This window comes from Carassius gibelio, chromosome A7 (assembly GCF_023724105.1).
Source record: "Carassius gibelio isolate Cgi1373 ecotype wild population from Czech Republic chromosome A7, carGib1.2-hapl.c, whole genome shotgun sequence".
Classification (NCBI taxonomy): domain Eukaryota; kingdom Metazoa; phylum Chordata; class Actinopteri; order Cypriniformes; family Cyprinidae; genus Carassius; species Carassius gibelio.
In genome coordinates, this window is record NC_068377.1 from 38309632 (window position 1) to 38334401 (window position 24770).

The 24770-nt window shown below is 37.4% G+C and overlaps 1 protein-coding gene across 12 annotated transcripts in view; it reads left to right on the forward strand.

Annotated features, from left to right (window-relative positions):
- The window catches only part of LOC128017457 (uncharacterized), a 34645-nt gene continuing 9875 nt past the window's right edge, over positions 1-24770 (forward strand). For 3 of the 12 annotated variants that reach the window (XM_052602844.1, XM_052602846.1, XM_052602847.1), the window contains exons 1-9: positions 1-156; positions 2129-2437; positions 3497-3589; positions 4892-5200; positions 6258-6350; positions 7682-7990; positions 10438-10746; positions 11678-11770; positions 17468-17782. In XM_052602844.1, the coding sequence (XP_052458804.1) occupies positions 93-156; positions 2129-2437; positions 3497-3589; positions 4892-5200; positions 6258-6350; positions 7682-7990; positions 10438-10746; positions 11678-11770; positions 17468-17782 (1894 nt within the window). In that variant the 5' untranslated portion in view covers positions 1-92. Of the gene's footprint in view, positions 157-2128; positions 2438-3496; positions 3590-4891; positions 5201-6257; positions 6351-7681; positions 7991-10437; positions 10747-11677; positions 11771-12309; positions 12619-12803; positions 14419-17467; positions 17783-17970; positions 19114-24770 lie in introns of those variants that run through there. The other 9 variants (XM_052602850.1, XM_052602849.1, XM_052602851.1 and 6 more) reach the window with 9 other exon arrangements.

A 24770-nucleotide genomic window follows, 5' to 3' on the forward strand; every position in this document is an offset into this window, starting at 1 on the left:
CATCAATGCAGTGAGGAAGTCTGTTTCTGTCTCTTCTGTTTCACTGTATCTGCTGTCACGAATAACTCAGTCTGTCGTCTGAACGTCTGGACATGAACATCTTTCTAGAGTCCCGCTGCTCCATCTTAGCAGTTCTCCTGGTTTTCCTTCTCCAAGGTGAGTGACTCCAGAAATACAGCAGTTATTTCTGTATGGGGAATGAATATGAATATGTTAAATCAATTAAATATAACCCTATTCAGACATTTATTTATTACAGGGGTTAGTGTAGATGTATGTTCCATTAATGTATTATTATTATATTTTAAAGCTGGAAAGTAGGCTGTTTGTAGAAACCGTGTTTGATAACTGCTCCACAGCGAGTGGGAGCTGTCAGGAACAAGAAGAAAAGCATGTAACCATTTGAAATGTGCCATTATTAACAGGTTTGCGTACAATACAACTTTAAAACATGTATTTTTTCCTATTTTAAAACAAGAAATTTAAATGATTAATAAATAGATATTATTTATTATGGATTTATTATTCTTATTCAAAGCATTTGACTTGTTATTTACAGCAGACAATCATGTGATCATTCATAGGTTCATAGGATCACAGAACTCACTTCTGCACTAGCTGAGAAACGATTACCCTCTAAATAGGCGTTGTTTATGTTTATTAAATATGAAACAAAATGTGTTTAATGCATTGCATGCTGTAGCCAAATTCCTTGACATGTCTGTGTGTGGTGGCTCTTGATGTCTTTACCCCAGCCTCATTCCTTGTGAAGTTCACTCAAATTCTCAAATCCAGTTTACTTGACAATCCTCATAAGGCTGCTGTTCTCTCGGTTGGTTGTGCATATTTTTCATCCACACTTTTTCATTCCACTCAACTGTCTGTTAACATGCTTGGATACAGCACTCTGTGAACAGCCAGCTTATTGGCAAGTAACTTTTATGACTTACACTTACAACCTTGTGAAGGTTGTCAATGATTGTCAGAGACCATTTTGAAGGCTCAGGAAACCTTTGCAGGTGTTTTGAGTCGATTAGCTGATTGGCATGTCATCATATTCTAATTCGTTGATATAGTGAATTGGTGGGTTTTTGTTAAATGTGAGCCAAAATCATCACAATTAAAAGAACAGAGGACTTAGACTACTTCAGTCTGTGTGCATTGAATTTATTTAATACATGAGTTAAAACATTTGAGTTGAATTACTGAAATAAATGAACTTTTCCTCGACATTCTGATTTATTGAGATGCACCTGTATCTGTGCAGCTCAGCTATTCAACACTCCAGTGTATTCATGTTGCTAGTCACTAGATGTTGTTCTCTTTCCTGAAAAAAAAATAAAGGTCAGAGGAGGTACACAGTACACATCCATTGATTGTGTAAATGCCACACACCAATAGAGGCTCAAAGGTACGAACCAAAACAAACTCCCCCAGAAATTTCGCTTTGGTCAGCTGTCTCGAACTGCAAAAACAAACTCAAAACGACCTTTGTTTCGGCCTGATTTTGTCCGAAATGTCATCCTATTAGTTTGTTCTTCGTTTTCTTTTGAAGTATATTGGAGCCTTTATTCAAGGAAGTAGCCTACAGGTGTTGTTTCATCAAAATGGCAAAAAGACATGCAGCTGTTGAAGTGATGTGAGTAAGTAAGTGGACATGAGGTAAAAACTTGAAGATGTTAAAATGAAAACATGAAGAAACAAAGAGCACAGTGAGGAGGGAGGAAGTGCTGCTGTGGAATATACTGTAGAGAGAGCGAATAAACACAAGTTAAGTTCAGACATATCAGGAGTCAGTGTGCAAATATACATTATAAATGTGCTAATATCTGTGGGAATAATGTGCTTGATCCTGATGCTGTTGTGCAGCCGTCCTCATGAAGACAGGAGTGTGAAGACATACAGTAGAGAGAAGCGTGATCTGCTCTGTGCTGACAGCAAAGACTAAACTCAGACTCTAGTTATTATCTGTCAACTTTCTGTTCCTTTGTGCTCGTGGGTTTTGTTCATGATGTTGTCAGACTGGTATTTAATCAAATGTGTCGGATGCATGTAATCATTTGTTGAATGTGAAAAGAAACATGAATTAGTGACAGTATCATGTGTTGTTGTTTGTTCTGTATTGTAGGGTCGTGTGCTGATCCAGATGTTGAGCTGCACAGAGCTGTTGGAGACTCGCTGGAATTAATCGCTGATTATCCAAAAAAAGATCTTGAAGTGCTGTGGAAATATAATATCATTACATTTGCTGAGTATCAAAATGATGATTTCCAGGAAGTGAAATCTGAATTATTTAGTGACAGGTTAAAGATGAATAAGGACAGTATTAGTGTAACAGTAACAGACCTTAAACTCCAGGATTCTGGAAGATTCTCCATTGTTGCAGAAAATAAATCTGGACAATATAAAACAAAAGGCTTTGTACTACATGTTCATGGTGAGTTTAATTGTTTAATATTTATTGTGTTAATGCTGTTAGGAAGCAAATAGCAAATCCTAAAACAACACGTTTTAGAACTGATACTGAATATGTTTATGGTCTTTTAAATGTAGTTAAATAGTTCCTTAACCCTCTGGAGTCTAAGGGTATTTTTGGGGCCTGGAGAAGTTTTGTCATGCCATGACATTTGTGCTTTTTTCAGTTTCTTATAAATATCTAAATGGGTAAAGTCTAATCTCACTGTAATCAGCACAATCTGGGCTATAATAATATGTGAAATGCATGTATGTATATGATTGTATTTTTGAGAAAACAAATATTATGCGTGGTTAAATTTTAAAACACTTGAATAAGGCCATAAAACACATAAAGAACAATGGTTCCCAGGATTTTTGAGAACTGGAGCTTGTAGCCTAGAATTTTTCTTTCTAAATTATGTGAAAATCATTTTTTTTTTTTTTTTTTTTTGTCTGAAATGTGCTGCCAAATATATTCCAAAGCCACTCATATAATGCAGAAATACTCAAGAAAGCAAAACACGAACAACGTGTGCATGTAATACTATGGCAGAACGAGTAGGGACAGTAGTCAGGTCACCTTTATTTATATAGCGCTTTAAACAAAATACATTACGTCAAAGCAACTGAACAACATTCATTAGCAAAACAGTGTCTCAATAATGCAAAATTATAGTTAAAGGCAGTTCATCATTGAATTCAGTGATGTCATCTCTGTTCGGGTTTAAATAGTGTCTGTGCATTAATTTGTAATCAAGTCAATGATATCACTGTAGATGAAGTTGATGGTAAATGGTCTGGATACGTACTGGATCCGGGTGACTGCAGTGACCCTCTGATCTGGATACAAACTGGATCTGGTGGCCACGGTGACCTCGGAATAAGAGAGATACAGACTAATATTAGCGTAGATGCCATTCTTCTAATGATGTAGCATTGGGTGTTATGGGAAGTGTTCTTGGTTCCGGTTTACCTAATTAATGCAGCCTAAAAATCCTTTAACGGATTAATCGATAATCAAAATAATCTTTTGTTGCAGCCCTAGTACTGAGCCTTGAGGTACTCCATACTGCACTTGTGATCGATATGATACATCTTCATTCACTGCTACGAACTGATGGCGGTCATATAAGTACGATTTAAACCATGCTAATGCACTTCCACTGATGCCAACAAAGTGTTCCAGTCTATGCCAAAGAATGCTGTGGTCAATTTTGTCAAACGCAGCACTAAGATCCAATAAAACTAATAGAGAGATACACCCACGATCAGATGATAAGAGCAGATCATTTGTAACTCTAAGGAGAGCAGTCTCAGTACTATGATACAGTCTGAATCCTGACTGGAAATCCTCAGAGATGCCATTTTTCTCCAAGAAGGAATATAATTGTTAGGATACCACCTTTTCTAGTATCTTTGACAGAAAAGGGAGATTCGAGATTGGTCTATAATTAATTAGTTATTTGGGGTCAAGTTGTGGTGATGTGAGTTAGTACAGTAACTGGACATGAGATAAAAAAATGAAGATGTTAAAATGAAAACATGAAGGAACAAAGAGCACAGTGACTTCGTTTACATGCAGCCAATAACCCGTTCAAATCCGGGATATTAGCAATAACCCGGTCGCGCACGGCCATGTAAACACAGGCAAAAACCGGGATATGCTCATACCTGGGTTACCCCTTTTCTAACCCGAATATTTGGTCTTGTAAACGCGTTTCGGCATATCCCCAGCAAAATGTGTGTTCTGCGCATGTTCTGTTCGCAAGGAATCTTGGTCTTTTGAGTCTTTGGATACAGGAAGAAGAATCAGAAATGACGCATATTGCGTATTACGTCCAGACGCTAACCGTGCGTCGCCGTTTACATCGGGATATTGGCAACTGATTACACATTCCATGTATACAGGAGTAACTCTCTCTGCTCACGCATGTAAACGGGTTATCCCGAATGTTTCAGAAACCCGAATAGTGACCTTAACCCGACCATAACCCAAATTTTAACAGCTTGTAAACGTAGTCAGTGAGGAGGGAGGAAGTGCTGCTGTGAAATATACTGTAGAGAGAGCGAATAAACACAAGTTAAGTACAGACATATCAGGAGTCACTGTGCAAATATACATTATAAATGTGCTAATATCTGTGGGAATAATGTGCTTGATCCTGATGCTGTTGTGCAGCCGTCCTCATGAAGACAGGAGTGTGAAGACATACAGTAGAGAGAAGTGTGATCTGCTCTGTGCTGACAGCAAAGACTAAACTCAGACTCTAGTTATTATCTGTCAACTTTCTGTTCCTTTGTGCTCGTGGGTTTTGTTCATGATGTTGTCAGACTGGTATTTAATCAAATGTGTCGGATGCATGTAATCATTTGTTGAATGTGAAAACATGAATTAGTGACAGTATCATGTGTTGTTGTTTGTTCTGTATTGTAGGGTCGTGTGCTGATCCAGATGTTGAGCTGCACAGAGCTGTTGGAGACTCGCTGGAATTAATCACTGATTATCCAAAAAAAGATCTTGAAGTGCTGTGGAAATATAATATCATTACATTTGCTGAGTATCAAAATAATGATTTCCAGGAAGTGAAATCTGAATTATTTAACGACAGACTAAAGATGAATAAGGACAGTATTAGTGTAATAGTAACAGACCTTAAACTCCAGGATTCTGGAAGATTCTCTATTGTTGCAGAAAATAAATCTGGACAATATAAAACAAAAGGCTTTGTACTACATGTTCATGGTGAGTTTAATTGTTTAATATTTATTGTGTTAATGCTGTTAGGAAGCAAATAGCAAATCCTAAAACAACACATTTTAGAACTGATACTGAATATGTTTATGGTCTTTTAAATGTAGTTAAATAGTTCCTTAACCCTCTGGAGTCTAAGGGTATTTTTGGGGCCTGGAGAAGTTTTGTCATGCCATGACATTTGTGCTTTTTTCAGTTTCTTATAAATATCTAAATGGGTAAAGTCTAATCTCACTGTAATCAGCACAATCTGGGCTATAATAATATGTGAAATGCATGTATGTATATGTTTGTATTTTTGAGAAAACAAATATTATGCATGTTTAAATTTTAAAACACTTGAAAAAGGCCATAAAACACATAAAGAACAATGGTTCCCAGGATTTTTGAGAACTGGAGCTTGTAGCATAGAATTTTTCTTTCTAAATTATGTGAAAATCATTTTTTGTTTGTTTTTTTTGTCTGAAATGTGCTGCCAAATATATTCCAAAGCCACTCATATAATGCAGAAATACTCAAGAAAGCAAAACACGAACAACGTGTGCATGTAATACTATGGCAGAACGAGTAGGGACAGTAGTCAGGTCACCTTTATTTATATAGCGCTTTAAACAAAATACATTACGTCAAAGCAACTGAACAACATTCATTAGCAAAACAGTGTCTCAATAATGCAAAATTATAGTTAAAGGCAGTTCATCATTGAATTCAGTGATGTCATCTCTGTTCGGGTTTAAATAGTGTCTGTGCATTAATTTGTAATCAAGTCAATGATATCACTGTAGATGAAGTTGATGGTAAATGGTCTGGATACGTACTGGATCCGGGTGACTGCAGTGACCCTCTGATCTGGATACAAACTGGATCTGGTGGCCACGGTGACCTCGGAATAAGAGAGATACAGACTAATATTAGCGTAGATGCCATTCTTCTAATGATGTAGCATTGGGTGTTATGGGAAGTGTTCTTGGTTCCGGTTTACCTAATTAATGCAGCCTAAAAATCCTTTAACGGATTAATCGATAATCAAAATAATCTTTTGTTGCAGCCCTAGTACTGAGCCTTGAGGTACTCCATACTGCACTTGTGATCGATATGATACATCTTCATTCACTGCTACGAACTGATGGCGGTCATATAAGTACGATTTAAACCATGCTAATGCACTTCCACTGATGCCAACAAAGTGTTCCAGTCTATGCCAAAGAATGCTGTGGTCAATTTTGTCAAACGCAGCACTAAGATCCAATAAAACTAATAGAGAGATACACCCACGATCAGATGATAAGAGCAGATCATTTGTAACTCTAAGGAGAGCAGTCTCAGTACTATGATACAGTCTGAATCCTGACTGGAAATCCTCAGAGATGCCATTTTTCGCCAAGAAGGAATATAATTGTTAGGATACCACCTTTTCTAGTATCTTTGACAGAAAAGGGAGATTCGAGATTGGTCTATAATTAATTAGTTATTTGGGGTCAAGTTGTGGTGATGTGAGTAAGTACAGTAACTGGACATGAGATAAAAAAATGAAGATGTTAAAATGAAAACATGAAGGAACAAAGAGCACAGTGACTTCGTTTACATGCAGCCAATAACCCGTTCAAATCCGGGATATTAGCAATAACCCGGTCGCGCACGGCCATGTAAACACAGGCAAAAACCGGGATATGCTCATATCCCGGTTTTTAAAAACCGGGATATTATACCAGGGGTACCCCTTTTCTAACCCGAATATTTGGTCTTGTAAACGCGTTTCGGCATATCCCCATCAAAATGTGTGTTCTGCGCATGTTCTGTTCGCAAGGAATCTTGGTCTTTTGAGTCTTTGGATACAGGAAGAAGAATCGGAAATGACGCATATTGCGTCTTACGTCCAGACGCTAACCGTGCGTCGCCGTTTACATCGGGATATTGGCAACTGATTACACATTCCATGTATACAGGAGTAACTCTCTCTGCTCACGCATGTAAACGGGTTATACCGAATGTTTCAGAAACCCGAATAGTGACCTTAACCCGACCATAACCCAAATTTTAACAGCTTGTAAACGTAGTCAGTGAGGAGGGAGGAAGTGCTGCTGTGAAATATACTGTAGAGAGAGCGAATAAACACAAGTTAAGTACAGACATATCAGGAGTCAGTGTGCAAATATACATTATAAATGTGCTAATATCTGTGGGAATAATGTGCTTGATCCTGATGCTGTTGTGCAGCCGTCCTCATGAAGACAGGAGTGTGAAGACATACAGTAGAGAGAAGTGTGATCTGCTCTGTGCTGACAGCAAAGACTAAACTCAGACTCTAGTTATTATCTGTCAACTTTCTGTTCCTTTGTGCTCGTGGGTTTTGTTCATGATGTTGTCAGACTGGTATTTAATCAAATGTGTTGGATGCATGTAATCATTTGTTGAATGTGAAAACATGAATTAGTGACAGTATCATGTGTTGTTGTTTGTTCTGTATTGTAGGGTCGTGTGCTGATCCAGATGTTGAGCTGCACAGAGCTGTTGGAGACTCGCTGGAATTAATCGCTGATTATCCAAAAAAAGATCTTGAAGTGCTGTGGAAATATAATATGATTACATTTGCTGAGTATCAAAATGATGATTTCCAGGAAGTGAAATGTGAATTATTTAACGACAGACTAAAGATGAATAAGGACAGTATTAGTGTAATAGTAACAGACCTTAAACTCCAGGATTCTGGAAGATTCTCCATTGTTGCAGAAAATAAATCTGGACAATATAAAACAAAAGGCTTTGTACTACATGTTCATGGTGAGTTTAATTGTTTGATATTTATTGTGTTAATGCTGTTAGGAAGCAAATAGCAAATCCTAAAACAACACATTTTAGAACTGATACTGAATATGTTTATGGTCTTTTAAATGTAGTTAAATAGTTCCTTAACCCTCTGGAGTCTAAGGGTATTTTTGGGGCCTGGAGAAGTTTTGTCATGCCATGACATTTGTGCTTTTTTCAGTTTCTTATAAATATCTAAATGGGTAAAGTCTAATCTCACTGTAATCAGCACAATCTGGGCTATAATAATATGTGAAATGCATGTATGTATATGATTGTATTTTTGAGAAAACAAATATTATGCGTGGTTAAATTTTAAAACACTTGAATAAGGCCATAAAACACATAAAGAACAATGGTTCCCAGGATTTTTGAGAACTGGAGCTTGTAGCCTAGAATTTTTCTTTCTAAATTATGTGAAAATCATTTTTTTTTTTTTTTGTCTGAAATGTGCTGCCAAATATATTCCAAAGCCACTCATATAATGCAGAAATACTCAAGAAAGCAAAACATGAACAACGTGTGCATGTAATACTATGGCAGAACGAGTAGGGACAGTAGTCAGGTCACCTTTATTTATATAGCGCTTTAAACAAAATACATTACGTCAAAGCAACTGAACAACATTCATTAGCAAAACAGTGTCTCAATAATGCAAAATTATAGTTAAAGGCAGTTCATCATTGAATTCAGTGATGTCATCTCTGTTCGGGTTTAAATAGTGTCTGTGCATTAATTTGTAATCAAGTCAATGATATCACTGTAGATGAAGTTGATGGTAAATGGTCTGGATACGTACTGGATCCGGGTGACTGCAGTGACCCTCTGATCTGGATACAAACTGGATCTGGTGGCCACGGTGACCTCGGAATAAGAGAGATACAGACTAATATTAGCGTAGATGCCATTCTTCTAATGATGTAGCATTGGGTGTTATGGGAAGTGTTCTTGGTTCCGGTTTACCTAATTAATGCAGCCTAAAAATCCTTTAACGGATTAATCGATAATCAAAATAATCTTTTGTTGCAGCCCTAGTACTGAGCCTTGAGGTACTCCATACTGCACTTGTGATCGATATGATACATCTTCATTCACTGCTACAAACTGATGGCGGTCATATAAGTATGATTTAAACCATGCTAATGCACTTCCACTGATGCCAACAAAGTGTTCCAGTCTATGCCAAAGAATGCTGTGGTCAATTGTGACAAACGCAGCACTAAGATCCAATAAAACTAATAGAGAGATACACCCACGATCAGATGATAAGAGCAGATCATTTGTAACTCTAAGGAGAGCAGTCTCAGTACTATGATACAGTCTGAATCCTGACTGGAAATCCTCAGAGATGCCATTTTTCTCCAAGAAGGAATATAATTGTTAGGATACCACCTTTTCTAGTATCTTTGACAGAAAAGGGAGATTCGAGATTGGTCTATAATTAATTAGTTATTTGGGGTCAAGTTGTGGTGATGTGAGTTAGTACAGTAACTGGACATGAGATAAAAAATGAAGATGTTAAAATGAAAACATGAAGGAACAAAGAGCACAGTGACTTCGTTTACATGCAGCCAATAACCCGTTCAAATCCGGGATATTAGCAATAACCCGGTCGCGCACGGCCATGTAAACACAGGCAAAAACCGGGATATGCTCATACCTGGGTTACCCCTTTTCTAACCCGAATATTTGGTCTTGTAAACGCGTTTCGGCATATCCCCAGCAAAATGTGTGTTCTGTGCATGTTCTGTTCGCAAGGAATCTTGGTCTTTTGAGTCTTTGGATACAGGAAGAAGAATCGGAAATGACGCATATTGCGTCTTACGTCCAGACGCTAACCGTGCGTCGCCGTTTACATCGGGATATTGGCAACTGATTACACATTCCATGTATACAGGAGTAACTCTCTCTGCTCACGCATGTAAACGGGTTATACCGAATGTTTCAGAAACCCGAATAGTGACCTTAACCCGACCATAACCCAAATTTTAACAGCTTGTAAACGTAGTCAGTGAGGAGGGAGGAAGTGCTGCTGTGAAATATACTGTAGAGAGAGCGAATAAACACAAGTTAAGTACAGACATATCAGGAGTCAGTGTGCAAATATACATTATAAATGTGCTAATATCTGTGGGAATAATGTGCTTGATCATGATGCTGTTGTGCAGCTGTCCTCATGAAGACAGGAGTGTGAAGACATACAGTAGAGAGAAGTGTGATCTGCTCTGTGCTGACAGCAAAGACTAAACTCAGACTCTAGTTATTATCTGTCAACTTTCTGTTCCTTTGTGCTCGTGGGTTTTGTTCATGATGTTGTCAGACTGGTATTTAATCAAATGTGTTGGATGCATGTAATCATTTGTTGAATGTGAAAACATGAATTAGTGACAGTATCATGTGTTGTTGTTTGTTCTGTATTGTAGGGTCGTGTGCTGATCCAGATGTTGAGCTGCACAGAGCTGTTGGAGACTCGCTGGAATTAATCGCTGATTATCCAAAAAAAGATCTTGAAGTGCTGTGGAAATATAATATCATTACATTTGCTGAGTATCAAAATGATGATTTCCAGGAAGTGAAATGTGAATTATTTAACGACAGACTAAAGATGAATAAGGACAGTATTAGTGTAACAGTAACAGACCTTAAACTCCAGGATTCTGGAAGATTCTCTATTGTTGCAGAAAATAAATCTGGACAATATAAAACAAAAGGCTTTGTACTACATGTTCATGGTGAGTTTAATTGTTTGATATTTATTGTGTTAATGCTGTTAGGAAGCAAATAGCAAATCCTAAAACAACACATTTTAGAACTGATACTGAATATGTTTATGGTCTTTTAAATGTAGTTAAATAGTTCCTTAACCCTCTGGAGTCTAAGGGTATTTTTGGGGCCTGGAGAAGTTTTGTCATGCCATGACATTTGTGCTTTTTTCAGTTTCTTATAAATATCTAAATGGGTAAAGTCTAATCTCACTGTAATCAGCACAATCTGGGCTATAATAATATGTGAAATGCATGTATGTATATGATTGTATTTTTGAGAAAACAAATATTATGCGTGGTTTAATTTTAAAACACTTGAAAAAGGCCATAAAACACATAAAGAACAATGGTTCCCAGGATTTTTGAGAACTGGAGCTTGTAGCCTAGAATTTTTCTTTCTAAATTATGTGAAAATCATTTTTTGTTTTTTTTAATCTGAAATGTGCTGCCAAATATATTCCAAAGCCACTCATATAATGCAGAAATACTCAAGAAAGCAAAACACGAACAACGTGTGCATGTAATACTATGGCAGAACGAGTAGGGACAGTAGTCAGGTCACCTTTATTTATATAGCGCTTTAAACAAAATACATTACGTCAAAGCAACTGAACAACATTCATTAGCAAAACAGTGTCTCAATAATGCAAAATTATAGTTAAAGGATTATGGCTTAAGATGAAGTTGATGGTAAATAGTCTGGATACAGACTGGATCTGGTGGCTATGATGACCTCGGAATAAAAGAGAAACAGACTTATATTGGCGTAGATGCCATTCTTCTAATGATGTAGCATTGGGTGTTATGGGAAGTGTTCTTGGTTCCGGTTTACCTAATTAATGCAGCCTAAAAATCCTTTAACGGATTAATCGATAATCAAAATAATCTTTTGTTGCAGCCCTAGTACTGAGCCTTGAGGTACTCCATACTGCACTTGTGATCGATATGATACATCTTCATTCACTGCTACGAACTGATGGCGGTCATATAAGTACGATTTAAACCATGCTTATGCACTTCCACTGATGCCAACAAAGTGTTCCAGTCTATGCCAAAGAATGCTGTGGTCAATTTTGTCAAACGCAGCACTAAGATCCAATAAAACTAATAGAGAGATACACCCACGATCAGATGATAAGAGCAGATCATTTGTAACTCTAAGGAGAGCAGTCTCAGTACTATGATACGGTCTAAATCACTGTGTAAATATACATTATAAATGTGCTAATATCTGTGGGAATAATGTGCTTGATCCTGATGCTGTTGTGCAGCCGTCCTCATGAAGACAGGAGTGTGAAGACATACAGTAGAGAGAAGCGTGATCTGCTCTGTGCTGACAGCAAAGACTAAACTCAGACTCTAGTTATTATCTGTCAACTTTCTGTTCCTTTGTGCTCGTGGGTTTTGTTCATGATGTTGTTAGACTGGTATTTAATCAAATGTGTTGGATGCATGTAATCATTTGTTGAATGTGAAAAGAAACATGAATTAGTGACAGTATCATGTGTTGTTGTTTGTTCTGTATTGTAGGGTCGTGTGCTGATCCAGATGTTGAGCTGCACAGAGCTGTTGGAGACTCGCTGGAATTAATCGCTGATTATCCAAAAAAAGATCTTGAAGCGCTGTGGAAATATAATATCATTACATTTGCTGAGTATCAAAATGATGATTTCCAGGAAGTGAAATGTGAATTATTTAACGACAGACTAAAGATGAATAAGGACAGTATTACTGTAACAGTAACAGACCTTAAACTCCAGGATTCTGGAAGATTTGCTATTGTTGCAGAAAATAAATCTGTACAACTTAAGACAAAACGCTTTGTACTACATGTTCATGGTGAGTTTAATTGTTTAATATTTATTGTGTTAATGCTGTTAGGAAGCAAATAGCAAATCCTAAAACAACACATTTTAGAACTGATACTGAATATGTTTATGGTCTTTTAAATTAAGATAAATGGTTTCTTAATGAACATATTATAATGCTAAATTGCTTAATATGTGCATATTATTTTCCAACAGAGCTCATCAGAGATGTACAGATTCTGTACAATTATGTCTGGCTGAAATCAGAAAACATCTGCAAGTTTAATCTTCAGTGTGTGGCGTCTGGTGATGAGAATCCCTCCTACAGCTGGATCAGTCCTCAGACTCAAGGACCACAGCTGAACATCAGTCTCAGTTTAGGAGAGAGCGCTACACTCAGCTGCTCAGCCAACAACATCATCAGCATCAAGTACACTACTGAGACTGTAGTGTGCACAGAGACATCTTAGGGTCAGCGCTTCTGTGCAAAAACTTAAATGATTCATTTCTCTAAGAATTATACAATTTACAGAAAGATTAGTTTGAAAAAAAAAAAAACGTAGAAACAGGCCGCTCATTTTTGGAGACCTTTTTGAATGGAGATGTATATTTGTTGATTTGCTCTTAAATGATCTAACACATAGATTCACCTCAGTATTGTAGTACATTATAAAACAGTATGCAATAATAACTTATTTAGAGAGAGCATGAACAGCTCTCTCTCCACCTTCAAACCTTGCCCTTGAGCAAGGCATCGAACCCCCAACTGCTCCCCGGGCGCCGCAGCATAAATGGCTGCCCACGGCTCCGGTGTGTGTTCACAGTGTGTGTGTGTGTGTGTGCACTGCTCTGTGTGTGTGCATTTCGGATGGGTTAAATGCAGAGCACAAATTCTGAGTATGGGTCACCATACTTGGCTGAATGTCACTTTCACTCACTCACTTTTTTTTCAGTCTCGAGATTTGAAACTTAAATAATTAATATTGTCATCATTTAAAATGTTTTTGTCTTACATGGAACCATTGTCATATTATTATTATTATTATTATTATTATTATTGTTATTATTAGCTAAATCTCAGAATTTACATTTGGTGTGTCTCAAGGATGTTCAATTAATTACAACTTTTATAAATTTAAAAGAAAAACTAATAAAAATACCTCAGGCATAATTTTACAAGTGTCTGTTTTAGATTTTTTTTTTAATCCATATATTTCTAAAAGCATATGAATGTGATACATTATGACACTAAAATCTTTGTCCTCTGGTGTGACTCCATATCCTGTTATTAGACTCTATGGACAATTTTAATTAGTTAAGGACCAGGAATATTGTTTTACAAAAAAAAAGCATTTTTTTTTTTTTTTTTGTCAACTACCCAAATATATTTTCCTATCTATACCTTGAAAGTTAGATGAAACTTTAAGTATGGGAGCCCCTTTTGGAAATCTGCTTCTACCACGCTACAACCCATCACGCACCCTAAGGTCACAAAACGCTGGACTTTTGGTCGTTCCTAGGATAGCGAAGTCCTCTAAAGGAGGTAGAGCTTTCTCGCATTTGGCTCCCAAACTCTGGAATAGCCTTCCTGATAATGTTCGGGGCTCAGACACACTCTCTCTGTTTAAATCTAGATTAAAAACACATCTCTTTTGCCAAGCATTCGAATAATGTATCTTTTTAATTGTGAGTGTAGTTGCATCTGATCAAATGTGCATTCTTATTCACTAGCTACTACTAAATATTGTAGAAACATAATTTTCTGAAAAGTTGCTTTGTAACGATTTGTTTTGTAAAAAGCGCTATACAAATAAACTTGAATTGAATTGAATTGAATTGAATTGAATTGAATTGCTTAGGGCCCCCAAAACGCTAGGGCCAGCCCTGTTTTGACTATACATGAATATATCTGCATGAAACAGGGGATGATCTGAATGAGGCGCAAATTGACTCTCTGCCAGCAGGTGGAGCCTAAAGCCTTTCCCTGGTTTCTGCTGTAAACAAAAGTGCTACCTTTTTTTTTTTTTTACAGCGCTGCACATATACATCCAATATGCATTATACAGAGGCTAGATGAAAAGAAAAAAATACCTTTCTAAAGAGAGTAAGTTCCCCTCAGACATGTAAACTCCTACCCCTAACTGAATCTCCATTTGTTTAGCATCTCAACTGATATGAAATGATTTTCAACCGGTTTGCGGTTAATCATAACATCCCTAATCAATCTCACTTTGACATTTGTAGTTTTTCTGTGTGCTGAAAAAAAACTGGGAGCAGCGAAATTGGAAGAAATAATATTTTGAAGTAAGCATTTTTATATATTAGCGGCATGTCGCATTGATTTCATGTCACATTTTTACTGGTTGGTCAGTAAACGTGGGTCGTAACTGCAAACACACTGTGTGATGATCAAGCTGAATTTCTGAAACTGACAGAAAATAATCGAGGGCTATATTTGATCACAAGACAGTGACAGCGGCCATCTTTGAACCTCTCTCGCTGTAGGACATGGAACCACTGATTAGGAGCCAGGATCACTGAAATCGGCAGGATTGTTTCACAACGCCAATCTTTTGTCTGGGACAGCTGAAAATCTGCAGTGTGTCTCGGGCTTAAGAGGGTTTTAACATTGTACTTAACCCAGAGTTATCTTTTCTCCTAAAACTCACCTTTAATCATGGGTAAAGGAGTATTGCATACTTGTAAATTAGGAACGGGGTTAGCACCACATTTTACCTGAGATTCACCTCTTTTACACTCCCAGACAGCAAGCAGTGTCAGCCCAGATCTGGCCCACATGGATTTCATACAGACCGGATCTGGGCCAACACTATTTTGCTTTCTGGCTGTTAAAAAACAATTCAACATCAAACATATTTCACAACAAAACATATTTCCCACGTCCTTCTTGGAAATCAGATCTGCAGCGCTGCTCGAAGTCAGACATCCCTCATTCTCTATTCCCTCGTTTGCTATTCCCTCATTCACTATTCCCTCGTTCGCTATTCCCTCGTTCACGATTCCCTCGTTCACTATTGCCTCGTTCACTATGGTCTCGTGTGTGTGTGTGTGTGTGTGTGCGTGTGTGTGTGTGTGTGTCTGTGTCTGTGTGTGTGTGTGTGTGTGTGTGTATGTGTGCGTGCTGGTTTTGTTGATTGTATGGTTTACTGCTGGCTGAGAAACAGATTGTCCTCTTGGTGATAGTTAAGTTGACACAAAGTGTCAGGTCTCTCACTGCTTAGTGTCTATCATCAGCCAGCAGAGGGCAGATGTCTGATTTACACGCTCCAATCCTGGACATGTGGAAATGGTCTCTTAATTGCTCCACAAAGGATGCAGAACAGAACCCCATCTATAAATACTGAAATGGGCTGAATATTGTGTCAGTTTGTGAGCTTCACGCGTCTACAGGTCTAACTGATGTTCAAGTTTGGCATCATTGCACAGTACTATATACAAATATATTTTCATATACATTTAACACAAGAACCATATTTAACTAATATGAAGAAATCATATATCTAGACCTCTAAATGTAAGTAGAGTTGTTCTGATTCTCAGAGATGCAGACTCATCTGCATCAACATGTGTGTAAAAGCTTCACTTGTGCTGCTTGAAGAAACGCTTGTGCTCTCACGCATGACGCTAGTTTGAGGAAGTCTGTTTCTGTTTCACTGTGTCTGCTGTCACGAATGCCTCAGTCTGTCGTCTAAACGTTTGGACATGAACATCTTTCTCGAATCCCGCTGCTCCATCTTAGCAGTTCTCCTGGTTTTCCTTCTCCAAGGTGAGTGACTCCAGAAATACAGCAGTTATTCCTGCATGGGGAATGAATATGAATATGTTAAATCAATTAAATATAACCAGACAGAAATTATTTTCAGCATTTACAGGGGTTAGTGTAGATGTGTGATTCCACTGATGTCAGAATGTACATACATAGATACATGCACACACACCTGTTAATAATGACACATTTCAAATATTTACATTCTTTTCTTCTTGTTCTTAACAGCTCTAGCTAACTGTGAAGCAGTTATAAATACTGTTCTTGTAAACAGCTTACTTTCCAGCATTAAAATCTATATTTGAAATGTATCATAATTAACAGGTGTGTGTGCAATACAACTTTAAAACATGTAACCTTATTATATACAATAACTACAGCCTGTATAATTAAACCACTATAGTGCGTCTTTCTTCCTATATTAAAACAGGAAGTTTAAATAATTAATCAGTAGGATATTATTTAATATGAATCTATTATTATTCAAAGCATTTGACATGATATTTACAGCAGACAGTCATGTGATCATGTGTGTTTGATCACAGAACTCTTAAAAACTATTACTGTCCAGATAGGAGATATGTTTATGTTTATTAAATATGGAACTAAATGTGTTTACTGTAATCGATGCTTAGAGGAGTTTTAAAATAAAAACATATTGTGTGTTTATATTTGACTGTTGGAAGCAAATGATCATGAACAGTTAGGTCACATCAGTGTTTCTTCTGTGAGGAAAGATTTCAGCTCAGGAAACCTCAAGCCTTATCTTTAGAGAATGAGGTCAGTTTCAACGGTTATGTCTGTTGCAGCCAGCTTTAGACTAATTCAAGTGAAAGTAGACTGTTATTTTCTTGTTTAAAGTTGGAACTAATTGCCCTCTTGGTGATATTAAAGTTAACCTTGACATTGACAAAGTGTCAGGTCTCTCCTTCCTTAGTGTCTATAACCAGCCAGCAGACGGCAGATGTCTGATTGAATTATATTTACTTATTTATTAAATGAAATGTGTTAATCGATGCATGTAATCATCTGTTGAATGTGAAAACATGTATTAGTGACAGTATCATGTGTTGTTGTTTGTTCTGTATTGTAGGGTCGTGTGCTGATCCAGATGTTGAGCTGCACAGAGCTGTTGGAGACTCGCTGGAATTAATCGCTGATTATCCAAAAAAAGATCTTGAAGTGGACTGGAAATATAATCTGATTACATTTGCTGCGTATCGAAATGATGATTTCCAGAAAGTGAAATCTGAATTATTTAGTGACAGGTTAAAGATGAATAAGGACAGTATTAGTGTAACAATAACAGACCTTAAACTCCAGGATTCTGGAAGATTCTCTATTGTTGCAGAAAATAAAACTGGTCCTGTACAACTTAAGACAAAAGAATATGTACTACGTGTTCATGGTGAGTTTAATTATATGATATTAATTCTGTTAATGCTGAATAATTTCTAAAACAACAAATTTAAGAACTGATACTGAGTATGTTTATGTTCATTTAAATTTAAATTAAAAGTTCAATTGTTTCTTAATGAAGGTATTATAATGCTTAATTGCTTATTTAATTAATATCTGTATATTATTTTCCAACAGAGCTCATCAGAGATGTACAGATTTTGTACAATTATGTCTGTCTGCAGTCAGAAAACATCTGCAAGTTTAATCTTCGGTGTGTGGCGTCTGGTGATGAGAATCCCTCCTACAGCTGGATCAGTCCTCAGATGACTCAAGGATCACATCTGAATATCAGTCTCAGTTTAGGAGAGAAAGCTACATTCAGATGCTCAGCCAACAACACCGTCAGCGTCAAGTACACTACTGAGACTGTAGTGTACACAGAGACATCTGAGGGTCAGCGCTTCTGTGTAAAAACTTAAACGATTCATTTCTCTAAGAATTATTCAATTTACAGAAAGATTACTTTGAAATAAAGACAAACTTAGAAATAGGCCGCTCATTTTTGGAGATCCATTTGAATGGAGATGTATGTATATTTGTTGATTTTGCTCTTCAATTATCTTTTTAGATTATAATTCCCCTTACCATAAAGTAGTATATTTCAAGTTTTTTTTTTATTAAGTATAACATTCAAGTATATTTTAAGTGTACTTTATTTAGCAAGTATACAAATATCAGTGTTCGAGTAGTATACTTGTAAGTGTACTGTTTCAGTACTCCTTGGGACTAAATTGCCCCACTTTTTAGTATATAACAGAATACTTTTAAGTATTCTTTAATTATAGCAGTAGCAAACTTTGAGTACACAACTAGTTTACCTCCATGTTTGTAGTTTGTTCTGCAATTATACTAAAAGTTAGCCTTTTATTCAAGCTTCATGCTTTTTATTTTACAATTTTATGTTGGTAGGTTTCATAAAAAATAAAGAAATAAAATTTTTAACAAAAAGACGAAAGAAAAAGACTATATTGATCAGAATGATGATCAAAACATAGATGGAGTCGGTTAACACCCCAAAGCTTGACTGTAATTATTACTTCTTCATCTGTCATTTTAATCTATAACATTACAGTTTTTATTGCTGTTTCGTGTCAGATGATCTTGTTACACGTGCTAGTATGGTGTTTCTTCTTCACTTCACTGTTTTCTTTTTTTTAATTATGTGCAGAAGATGTGTATTAGCGCCCTCTACTGTATAATAATGAGAACATGGGTTCTTGGAGTATAGCCCAAATATATTTATTGTCTTTTCTTAAGTAAAAGTCAAGAATGCTTAAATGTCATTTTAAGTATATTTCTGAGGAGTACATATAGCCCATTTCTGAGAAGTACATAAAAAGTAAACTAAAAGCACACTTTCCTATTTTAAGTTTAAAAGAAGTATACTAATAGTACACTTGAAAGGGTCATCATGATATGTACACAAGCAATTTTAGGATATGTACATTTAAACCACACTGACACAATTAAAAATCAAATCTCATCAAGCCACCAGTTATACAGCATTTTTATTTACTATCTTATTTACTATTTATTTAATATCTCATTTATATCTTATTTACTTTTTAACTACAATATGGCACAGGAGTCACATCAGGTGCAATTGTTTAATACTGAAGTAGCAGTATGATCTTGATCTATGATTTTGGAGTTTACCTCCAAACCTGATCACACTCACCTGTCTGTAATGATCCTGAAGAGCTTGATTAGTTTGTTCAGGTTTTTTTTTTTTTTAAGTATAATGCAGAAAGAAAAGCACTTTTTGACAAATTGGCAGAACTTGGAGTTAAAGTATTTTCTCTTACTTTGTTTGGACACAGTAATGAGCATAAACTGATCTCAGAGTAATTTCTTGCGTGATAAAGGATTGTATAAAATAATTGAGTTCAAACTTTGACCTGTGGAGGGCACTAATACTCTCATTAGTGTCTACATTGCTGGAACGATAGAAGAAGAAGTCCTGCTCTACATCCTCCTCTGAAAGGCTTACACACTGCATGATTTTAGCAATCCTTTAAGATAATTGCTGGTCACACTGTGACATGGATCTAGTAAACTTGACATGACATGCATACACCTATTGATGATGCACGAAGAATAAAATGATAGTGGCATGCATGAGGTAAACAAAAAGAGCATAATGAATCACTAGGAATGAAACGATTCACTCAACTCGCGATTCGATTTACCATCTTGATTTCACAGTAATAGAACAAAGTAGATTTAAGATAAATTATAAATTACATTTGTCCTTTTTTTATTTCTTTGACAAAATGCTGCACATTTCTTTAAGAAATTGAAATATAACTATAATAATAGTATAGCACTTAATATAAACAAAAGAAAGCTTCGTCTGTGTTCTTTCCATTTAAAATGAGAGGCAACCACTGCAATATAATCATGATCCAAACAAAGATGCTCCATGCATGCAACATGAGCAGTTTTTAATCTAAATCAGATTGTATAATTCTGAAGCAAAAAACAGAATGGTTTGACTATAGATGAAAATATCTGCGTGAAACAGCGGACCATGAAGCAGATGGCGCCTAAAGCCTGGTTTCTGTTGTAAACAAAACAACGCTGCCCTTTTTCTTCTTCTTCTTTTTAACATCACTGCACATATGCATTTAATATGCATTATACAGAGGCTAGATGAAAATAAAAAACACCATCAAAACTACTCTAAAGACAGTAAGTTCCCCTCAAACATGCATTCATAAACTCATATATTCATAGAATCTCCCTTTGTTTAACCTCTCAACCGATTTGAATCGCCACATATTTTAAGTGATTTTCAACCGGCTCACAGTTAGTTCACACTTTGACAGTTGTAGTTTTGTGTGCTGAGGAGTGGAAAAAGTGGTAGAAATAATAGTTTGAGGTAAGCAGTTTTATGTTTTAGTGCTATGTTGCATTGATTTCACGTGTGCTTTCAAACACACTGTGCGATGAACACACTGGATTTCTGAAACTGCCAGAAAATTATTGTATGCTATCTTTGGTGACAAGACTGTGCCAAGGGCCATATTTGAACCACTCTCACTGTTGTGCATTGAGTCAATAAATAAAAAGAAAGCACTCTGCATCTGCGCACACTAGTGTTGAATGTAATAACTGCAATTGTGCAGACATGTTCAAGTTACATGCGATCAGAGTGTTCGTTTCCATGTTATGTAACGTTCCAATGTTATGGAGCGTTTTCGCTTCCATTAAGCGTAATCAACTGGATATTGCGTAAACAATTTTGCAACAAAGCGAAGTGGCGAAATATGTTTTAGATGTGGGAAAAAGTCACATGACCCTGCTGAATGCTGCTTTAAAGAGGAGTGCAGACAATGTAACAGAATGGGACACATACAGAAAATGTGTAAAACAAAACCAAATGAGAAGAAGAGAAGGACGTTTGCAAAAAGAAATGCAAAGATAAATGAACTGGATGAACCTGACTTAGACAACTCTGATAGGGCAGGCGTTTTCATACATTGAGCAGCATTCTCTTAGAGAGACAGATCGCAAAACTTGACACAGGATCTGCGCTGTCAATAATTTCATACAAGGATTAGAAAGGCCATTTTGACAAACTGAAATTGAGGCGCACTTCCATAATGCTTAAGACCTACACAGGAGAGAAAATAGCTCCAAAGTGAAAACTTAAGAGTGAGATGTGAAAACAAAAAGCGCACTCTGGACATTCATGTGCTGAAAAAGGGTGAAGTACCCTTATTTGGACGTGAATGGTTTAGACGCATTCAGCTCAATTGGCAGTCCATAAAAGCCATGCAAGTTACCCCTAAGGTAACCATGTGCTCTGTACAAGACAAATTAGAGCATGTGCTAGAGCAATCAAGTCCTCCAAGATAGCATTGGAACATTGAAGCACATAAAGGCAAGGTTTACTATTGAGAGCGATGTGCAGCCCACATTTCACAAGGCCCTGTGCCATATTCGTTACGCCCGAAAGTGGGAGACTGAGCTTGGTCTTCAAGTGACTTGAAGACCAAGGAATCCTGTCTAAAGTAACCTGGACTGAATGAGCCACACCTCTAGTTCCAGTTGTCAAGAAAAGTTGTGAGGTATGAATTTGTGGCGACTTCAAGGTCACAATTAACCCAGTCTTGCTGGCGGACCAGTACCAGTTGTACCAGTACCAGCTGTTCTTGAAAGGCTACCAGAGTATGGACTGAGAGCAAACAGAAGCAGATGTGAATAAGCGCTGTATTGTCTCACAAAATGACTGATGGATCTTAGAGACTGATCGCATTTGCATCTAGGCCCTTGACTGCTGCAGAACGCAGCTATGCCCAGATTGATCGAGAGGCTCTAAGCTTGATGCGGGGGGTGAAGAAGTTTAATAATTAACTCTATGGGAAACACTTCACTCTTATTACTGATCATCACCCTTTAGTGGCTATTTACAGCCCTAGTAAAAGTGTTCCAGTGATGGCAGCAGCACGACTACAGCATTGGTGCGTTAATGGTCATGATTATTCAATTGAGTTCAAAGGCAGAAAGTACCATGGCAATTCAGATGGATTGTCACGGCTTCCTCAGCAGAAACCAGAGGAGGTCGAGGAGGACACAGTTATGTTTCACATCATTAAATGGAGCCTCTGTCTGTCACGAGTGCTCAAATTCAACGGGAGACAAATCGAGATCCTGTATTGGCCAAGGTGTTTGATCGGAAAAAGGTGATCCACAGATTCCTAACTACTCAAACCATAGTGAACAGCTTTCTTTAACACAAGGATGTGTCATGTGGGGTACCCGAGTAATCGTGCCACCCAAGCTATGTGCCAGGGTACTATCTGCTCTACATGAAGGACATTTAGGTGTCATTTAAATGAAACTCCTGGCTAGAAGCTATGTCTGGTGGCCTGGGCTAGACCACCAAATTGAGGATCTAGCTAAAACATGTTCTGGGTGTCAACAGATTCAATGACAGCCACAAGTAGCATCTTTGCATGTGTGGGAAATTCCCAACATTCACCGGGAAGTGAGTTCATTGACTACACAGGACCTTTCCTTGACAAAATGTTCCTTGTATTAGTAGATGCATATTCAAAATGGCCAGAGGTATTTCTCGTCAAAAATGCTACATCTCCAAAGACTGGCCTACCAGAGCATTTTGTTAGAATTGAAATGGCAATGCAATTAAGCACACTACATCTGCTCCTTATCACACCGTAATGAATGGCCTGGCTGAACGCTTTACTCAGTCCCTGAAACAATCTCTGAAAGCCATGGGAGGGGAGAGAGTAACACTGCAAGAAAAGATTACAAACTTTCTCTGGGCCTATATGAACTCAGTCCACTCAAACACAGGTCAGTCTCCAGCCATACTCTCTATGGGAAGAAGTCTTCGCTCACGTCTAGACTTACTTAAGCCTGACTTACGCCGACATGTACAAATCAAGCAGTGTAGCCAAAATCTAAAACAATCTGTGATCAGGACCCTGCAAGTTAGTCAAAATGTGCTTGCCAGAGATTATACACAATCACTCCCAAAGTGGCAACCCGGTACAATATTGTCTAAGACTGGACCTCTCACTTAGACTGTACGAGGGGGTAATAACATGGTTTGGCATAGACACATTGATCAGCATTTAGATGCAACCACAGGTTAACTCTCCTCACAACACCATAGATAGTGCGGAAAACTCACAATGCTCGGAGGAGTATGCCCTTATGACAGCAGAGACTCCATCAACAGCCACTGAGGTGACGAGACCACACTCTTCCTCAAAATGTGAAGTCTCAGACGAGACGTTATCCTGAGCGCATCCGTAGACCATCTAACATGCTGGACTTGTATATACGGTGACAGATGCCATGAACAAAACAAGAGAAGTTATATGAAAAGAATAGTCATAGTTGTTGACATTGCTCAATAAGCTGTTTGCTGTTTTGTAAAAGAAAGTAAGAGACTGTTTTGTATGCCAATGTTCTTCATGTTCTTTGTGTTCAATGTAATTATGTGCACCTTGAAGTGAGTATATCAAGGCTGGAGGGGAGGATTTGTTGTGCATTGAGTCAGTAATTAAAAAGAAAGCATTCTGCATGTTGATTGTGATAATTGCAATTGCGCAGTTAAGATGTGTTCAAGCTAAGCTCCGATCAGAGTGTCTGTTTCTTATGTTTTATGTAACTGCACAGCTTTTGGCGGAGCGGTAACAGACCACTCTAGCCACCGGCCCCCTTGGCGTCATATGGTTAACATGTGAAGGTGATGTGTGATTGGTTGAAACTCATGAGGTTTAAAGTGGGATGTTTCAACTCTGATGTTCCCACATTTGACTTCTGCTGTGTTTGAAACCACCCCCTCGTTCACTATTCCCTATATTAGTCCAAGACACTGAGTGAACTGGAAGAGCTGCTGCTTTTGTATAGTTTGTGCTTTTTGGTAATCATTTGAAAAATTATCGAATAGGAAGCTTAAGTAGCAATGAGAAGATTTATGTTGAACTTTGTCATGGAAACTAGCGTAAACTAATTATATCACAGCTGATCTAACTCTCATTGGATCAGTGGTTTGTTAAATGGATGGATGATTCAGCTGTAGACACTATCTTCTGTTGAGACACTGATGCGTCTCAGTATGCTCCATAGTTAGGTCACTGATCATAATCGTAAAATGCTTCCAGTGCACTGGAACATTTGCTCCCTGAAAGAATCCCACAATGCACTGCAACATGTAGAGAGCACTGATTCTCACTATGCTCCCTTACTGGGAAGTACGTCAGCATCTAAAGTGCTAAACATGCTAAACCACACAAGCCAGCGGCAGTAGATTTGAAAAGACAATCCCTTTTTTTCCCATTTTACTGGAGTTTGCTTTGTGAATGGGTGGCAATACACGGCGGGCTTGTTAATCAAGGATGGATCTGTACCAACTGTTCGATGTGCCTATTAGCCAGTTCCACAACAAATGTGGACAA